At 37.8% G+C, this 7,375-nt stretch overlaps 1 protein-coding gene across 4 annotated transcripts in view; it reads right to left on the bottom strand.

Moving 5' to 3' along the window:
- Positions 1-319: 319 nt before the first annotated feature.
- Positions 320-7,375, bottom strand: part of SEC63 (SEC63 homolog, protein translocation regulator) — a 42,059-nt gene continuing 35,003 nt past the window's right edge. For 3 of the 4 annotated variants that reach the window (XM_035888779.1, XM_035888771.1, XM_035888768.1), the window contains 3 exons: positions 3,126-3,224; positions 2,180-2,284; positions 320-1,638 (listed from right to left, as the gene is read on the bottom strand). In XM_035888779.1, coding sequence (XP_035744672.1) covers positions 1,495-1,638; positions 2,180-2,284; positions 3,126-3,224 — 348 coding nt within the window. In that variant the 3' untranslated portion in view covers positions 320-1,494. Of the gene's footprint in view, positions 1,639-2,179; positions 2,285-3,125; positions 3,225-4,663; positions 6,777-7,375 lie in introns of those variants that run through there. The other variant, XM_035888777.1, reaches the window with a different exon arrangement.

Raw genomic sequence — 7,375 nt, 5'->3', positions numbered from 1 at the left:
TCCAGTTTTATTTGCAACTATGGCAATTACAAAGACTATAACAATGTAAATTTGCAATTAAAGTGACAACCCTTTCTAATAAACAAGGTCACAAATTAGTGTGCACCTATTCTGGCTTTGGGCAATTCTCACAGGATGGAAGTTTTCCTGCATGACAATTTGTCACGTTTTACAGCATCACATTTTCATAGTTCAATCCATAGGAACAGAAATAAGTCTGTTCCTACTTGCAGAACACCACTCACATGTATTTCTGAAATACAGAAATACAACTTTAATTAATCACTTCCATTTGTTTTATTGAGAGGAAGAAAAGGAAGAATCCATCCATGGCTTCTGTCAAATCATAAAGTACACTAACAGCCCTGATTCTCTCCTCCCTGAATTTATTCTCTAACTAGACTTGGTTTTTTTAAAACGGGGTAGGGATAGAATCACTGTCTTGCTTACAACCCTGCAGGAGACTGAGGTAAAAAAACTCAGACAAAGAGATGCACACTATTACAAATGCAAACAGCCATCAAATTGTCCAGTTTATTGATGGGAATTCAAAATTGATACAAAACATGCCCTCTTTGCATGTTGTATTTTACCTTTAAAATGTTTCCGACAGTGTCAGGCAGATTCAGAGTTAAGAACATACTTCGGCTTTCAGCATGTACCTTTTATAAAGGCATTACACAAAAGCCACCAAACTACATAACACATGGTCCCAAAATTGCTTTCAGACATTTTGTTTATCAAAAGACTCAGATCTTCTGATCTGATGAAATAAAGGCTTAAAAATGTTTTAAGCCATTAATAAGTATCCTATGGCAGAGTCAAGAAAGTTTATGATTTCCATTATAATCTTGGGCATAAAAAGGCAACAGTCCTAAAAAAGCAGCCCTCCAGAATATGTGGAACGTGGCAATGGGTATGATGCCAATTTATAATGATCAAGTTAAGTAAAACAGATTTTTAAAGCTATGAATGACGTGAGCAGTATCACAGCAAAATATTTAATGAATACCACAGAACCAATAAGAGTTTGAAAGTTGAGCAGATGTTGTTTCAATCAACAGAGATTTGTAATGTCAAATATACCAAAACGTTTTCTAAAATAAATTCCTAATGCAGAAAAGTTGATTTAAAGTTTGCTTCTAGCTAATAGTACCTCTTATTTAAATTGGACCCTAAACTGATCAGACAATACATAGCCCACACTTTCGGACATTTATAATAAAAAAAGCTTTTATTTTCAATTGAAACAAATGCACCATCCTGCACTTGAAGGCTATAATGAGCCATAAGCATATCCCAAGGTGTATCAATGGCAACAGATTTGTTTCACCTCCACTGAGAAGTTACATAATGCACTCTTAATTGGTAAAGAAAAATTAAACTCAGCCTTCTCAAAGCTTCTGTACTGTGTTTCTTGGTTACTGTACAGTTCCACAGTCAGACCAAGAGTTTGCAGTGTGTGCAGATATTGTAGTCAATCAACAGTATTGTTTAATCGTCATCATCCTCCTCTTCCTCTTCCTCCTCAAAACTGTCTTCAAAGCCCTCGCTGTCCTCCTGGTCCTCATCACCTTCTATTGCTGTATCCCATTGTGGATGATTTTCTGGCACTGGTTTTGCTTCATGAACTTCCAGCTGTAATTGGACAAAGAAAAAAGACAGGACAAAAGGGTTACAGACAATACATGCCAATTTGGGAAAACAAACAAACAAAAAAACCCCACAAACCAAAACAAATTACATGACAGTTAAAAAAAAAAAAAACAAAACAACAAAAAAACCCCAAACAGCAAAACACCCCAACCAAAACCAACAACTGCTTCCAGAAATAAGGCATGCCAGATTTTTCTCATTAACTGGATGTATCTAGGACTAAGGGCAGGGAAACAGCACGGCAGACCTCAAGGTATAAAGCCAGAGCCAGCCATACTGCAGAAATTGAATAAAAGTGAGAAAACGTGTATTAAATTATCAGGCACCAGAAAGCGTCACAAACTTCCGTCCCATCATAAAACTGCCACTACTGGCATCAGGTAGAAACCACTTGTCCCTCCTTGCCACTGTTTTAAAATTAGGACAGCTTGGATTCTTAAAGATAACAGGACTTCTGGGGTTTTAATAGCCATACGAAGTAGCTCCCATTATAATATAAATACATAACACAATTAAACATCACCTTCAGTGGTTTAATCTGGTCCAATCCCATATATGAATCCGATCTTAAATAAACTGTGTACTGATAGTTTCCAGGCTTGCCTGGTGCTGGGAACTTCAGCTCTACCTACAAAACAGAATTCACACCCTAAGTTCTTACTGCTTTCAAGTGATACGTTAGAACAAGTGCCTAAGTACTCTAATGAGCAGTAAATACTACTACAGATTAATTTTTTTTTTCCTTTAAAAGTTTTAGTTTCTTACAAGTGACACTTCTTTGAAAATCTCTACATAATAAAATGCCCACAGGAATGAGACAGAATACCCAAGCACAATACCTTCCATGAAAGCTGAATAATCAGAGTCACTTTTTTTTCTGAATTAGACCAACTACATTAAGCACACAGTTTCACCCTGTTGTATGCTTCCTAAATCTCAAAAACCCTAACAGGTTGAAATATTTAGTCTGCTGAAAGCATTAGCCTAAGTATACTGTTATTTAAAACTGAACATAAAATCTAGTTTGAAAGAACAAAATACATCAAATCTCCATTTTTCAGAAAAGCAAAGAACACAGCCAAAGGTTACAGTCTCTGAAAGGTTCATATGAGCCAATGCTAATTAATTTGTCACAGCCTCTGCTTTACAGAAAAAGAACACTTAGTATTTCTCACACATTTGAAAAAACTTTCTTTAAGAATGATCTTTGTGTACAAATACTGGTTTTCATCAGCTTTTGATTGCAGAATGGTTTTCTTTCCCCTGATAAGAAGCTTGAGAGTTATTGTTTCTTTCTCCATTATAGATTTTCACAGTTCAAAGGCTCTTCTCTACTTCTATCAGGAGAGTAAAATTTGTTTTCCATCTTAAAGAGGTAACTATGAAAAAATCTAAATGTATTTGCATACCATAAGACACTTCAGTACAGTTTTGTAATACCCCGAAAGAAAACTCTTCAAGTACTTTACCTCTTCTTTATCTTTTAGTGTACAAACATGGTATGGCATACATATTAGCATCTGCTCCTTCCGATCTGCAATATATAGCCACCACCATTCTTGTTTTTCCTTTCACGAAAGAAAAAACAAAACAAAACAAACAAAAAACACAACACAACAGGATTAGTGAAGTCATAAAATGATGCCCCCACACTTCATAGCAGGTAATTATGATTCACTGGTCCTTATAATACAGATAGAAAGGAGGTGGTTTGTGTTCGGCGCTTTGTTTTTTGGACGTGTATGAATAAAATATATGCTATATATTGAACACTGAAAGGAAACAAGTTATCACAAGTAACTGTTGGTCTCCAAAGGCTTCATTCTGTGTATTCAGCCTAAGCTACCACGCGAGATGTTGAACCGTTCTGAAGAATTGTGTCCACTGAGAAGTAACAAGCAACTTCATGTAATAACACTACCGTAGGTGCTTCAGCATCAATCCAGCCTGGATAAAAAGGTCAGCCCATAAAGCAAGGCATGCCAAAAGAAGGATGAAGTACTCTTCCCAGTAAATAATCTTTTCCAGGAACGTATGATCTGCCCGACTTCTCTCCCCCTCCAAAAAGTAGGAATCTGGACATGCCAAGATTCCACTTCAAGGAAGCATGAACCGCAGGCAATATTGGTATTTGTAAGGGACACCCAACAACTGCTGCCTATCACACACAGCTTTCAGAACAGTGACAGGCCTCAAAGGTCTTGCCACTGCAGGCACTAAAGCAGAGTTCCTAAACCAAATTAAATTAAATTAGTGCAGTCCTTCATAAAAGACTGTACAAAACCAATAGTTTATCCTTCAATCTGAGTCAGATTTTTAAGACTGCTGTGCAGTTGAGCAGTATAGACACAATCATTCTCAAATGGGAAAGACTACAGCTCTTCAACATCAACCGTTCTTCATTTAACTACTATTCCTTTTTGGTTAATCCTTTGACACACATTTTAGGCAAAATCCACTTTGTTTTGATAGAAGCTGAAACCTTTCTATTGCAAAGTCAGTTTAGTACTGCAAAGCAAGTTGCCGTCCCTTCACCTCCTTAAGTCTTTTTTTAAAAAAGCAAGAACAGCGAGAGGGGAGAGGGGAAGACTTCTTCATAAAGACGTATTTTAGTAGATAGGTAATAGTTGTAACATCATAATCTTACCCTTAGGGAAAAACCCACACCTTTTAGACAACCCCAATGTTAAGACTGCTGAACTGTGTTCCAGAACAATTTTTACCCAGCCCCGATGGTCTGGTAACTGATCACATTTATAACAGCCCTAAAGACTCCATCTCATAACAGTTACAAGTCAAGCTCCAAAGCAGGCGGCCAATTTTTATATATTTACACCAAAACCAATCAGGTAGTTGCTTCAGTGCCACACGAAAGTGGTTGTTTTGGTTTGGTTTTAATCTAACAGCATGAGGAGGACTGAATGAAAGGATACAGAGGACTTTAACAGCACCACTGAGCCCCTTCCAAATTCCACAGGTGGGAAGAAAATGCCGTTAATCTGTAAAATTTGAAGAATTTTTGTCTCTACTGAAAGAGTCAAAAGTTCAGTAGTTTTGGTGTTAAACACTTCAGAACCCAATGTTTGGTGATCTGAAATTTAAACAACGCAGGTTGAAAAATTACAAAAGCTAGATTAACTCATTTTCTCTTTTGAAGTGACTAATTATTATGCTAGTAATAATTACCATCATCTCACTGAAATATTCAACTAGCAAACTACAGATTTACAATGGCAAGACACTCGCACCAGCAACGAAAACACCCTGATTAACACTGGTGAGTCCCAGAGCAGAGGAGTGTAAAATTAACTCAATACATTAATGCCCATTTTACAGTGCATAAAAGTAAAAGCAACTGCATCACAATAAAGCAGCAGCATTCCTTCATGTATTTAGAACAACAGGCACTGAGAACAGGACAAAAACCTATTTATATACCATTCAAGACCAGAATTTGTAGAATTAGAAGTAGTGCTTTTTACAGCTATTCCAAGTGATTTTCTTCACAAAAAACCGTCCCATGTGATTACAAGGCATAAGTTATTTTATCTGTAAGTTTCAACAATAAATACATTGTCAATCTGCTTGACAGCTGTAGCAAAGAAGAATCTTATGCAGACAAAGTGTTTATTTCCTAGCCAAGGGGCCTCTAGGAATAGAAGGATAAACAGTATAAACAGTACAGATGAACAAGAACTACAGAAGCTAGATGCATTACAGAAATAGCTATTCACCATTTTAAGCCTATAAGGACTCTGACCATAGAAAAAAGGATCTGCATTTGTATCAATACATTTTTTTTTATGTTACCAAAGCACCATGCTAACTTACTATACATTGTGTATGTTTCCATCACTCTCAGTGGCAAGGAATTTTTTTTTTTTTAGAACAAAGATCAAAACTGTCAACTGGATTTTCAGAAAAACTGGTAAAAATAACAGCCAAGGGGAGAAAGAAATACCAGAACAAATGACATTCATTGATCTAATGCTCAAAGGAATCTATAGAGTGAACTCTTTGGAGGTAAAGCTCCTGACCCTAAAGGGCCACTGCTTTTTTATAGAAAGGACAACTGTGCAGGAGTGTCATTTTCCTCTCTCTTATTGGGTGGAATTTAAAGTTTATGCCTGTGAGAAACTGGCAAGCTAACAGGCATGCGGGCAAAGTGCCCTTTAACAGATGGGTGCAAGGTTTGGCATGCCAGGGAACCAGCATGTTCATGAAATTGGAACACCAGGGCCAGTTTCTACCTAAAAATGTCAAAACTACAATCTGTGCAATTTCTGGATCCATGGATGCAAGAGCACAAGATAATTATTTAGGAACCTGCATAGCTTAAAGATGCATCACTGGCAGGGGAATCAGTTGCCCAAAAACTTGGATGAGACCGTGTGAAGGCTACCTCCTGAGAACAAGAATATTAGGGCTCAGCTACACTCAAACATCTGTAAATTCTGGAAATACAGAGATTCACACAAATACAGCATTTAATCCTTAACTCTGCATCTCTAAACTGGACATGACCACAATACACGTAATACTCTAAATCACAGATGAAAAAAAATGCACAGAGAGTATGATGGATTTTCGTTCGTCAGAGCTTGCAAATCAACTCTACCTGAACATGCTTCAACTGCAGCTACAGCACTAAGTACAGCTGCATTCAACTTTCAGGAAATCGGTGAAGAGAGGCTGGAAGATTTACAGCTGCAGTACCATGAGATAATACATGTATATGTTTCAAGTTCAAGCATTCAGTTCAGCCTTAGATTTTTATTTTGTTTAGCATAGTATTTAGTATATTGTATTTCGGTTTTATCATAAAACCCATCAGCAGCTTGGTTACACATAGCTGAAGCTTAAGCAGCTTTGTCCAAAGTATAAGTGAAGTCTCCAAAGGAATCCTCAGTGCGGTAAAAAAGAAATACGAATAGTTAGCACCCCAATGGCACTGGGCATAGCACATACTCACTGTTTGAGCTTAGACTGATGACCAAAGCCAGCTGCCTTCACAGCAAGGAGATATTAAGACTCTGCTGCATATTTGACATGATCTAAGGCAGCCAGAAGAGCAGAATGTCAGTACACCTTTTTCTGTTATGCTGGTGTACTGCTGGAAGCTGTATTGAGAGATGAGAGGGTACCCAAGAGTGTCAGGAAAATACAGCATTAAGATCACTACAAGATCATTACAAAATTAGATGTCATGAGGCCACACAAATCTCAGCGAAGGCCCTCCGGAATACAATTTCTTTAGTTTATTTGTATATTTTGTCTGGCTCCTTAGCAACAGGTCTTGCTTCCCACACTTTGCTTTCTAATGATGGCAGAACTAGGTAAAACCAGCAGGAAACAGTATGATCACAAGCACGGGGACAACGGAGTATGTTTTGCACATGCAACAAGCTGTACAGGGTATAGACATAAAGAGCCTTGGGGACTGAAAAGAGGGAGCAAATATACACAGCGTCTTCTGTTTTTTCTCATGTTTTCCTGTTCTTCCCTGTCTCAGTTGTCTCCTTTAAACCACAAGAAGAAGCATAAGCTTTACATCCCGCCTCCCTGTTTTGGAGATAGCACAAGAGAGAACCTGTCTCAGTTGTCTCCTTTAAACCACAAGAAGCAGCATAAGCCTTACATCCCGCCTCCCTGTTTTGGAGAGGAGATCCTAGATTCGTTCCCTAGTCAGACAGCAGGGAAGCAAAGGAAACCATCTGAA

This window comes from Egretta garzetta, unplaced genomic scaffold, assembly GCF_000687185.1.
Source record: "Egretta garzetta isolate BGI_Z169 unplaced genomic scaffold, ASM68718v1 scaffold10, whole genome shotgun sequence".
In the NCBI taxonomy this organism is placed as follows: Eukaryota; Metazoa; Chordata; class Aves; order Pelecaniformes; family Ardeidae; genus Egretta; species Egretta garzetta.
The sequence above is the reverse complement of the archived record's forward strand: the minus strand, read 5'-3'. Positions and strand labels throughout refer to the sequence as shown.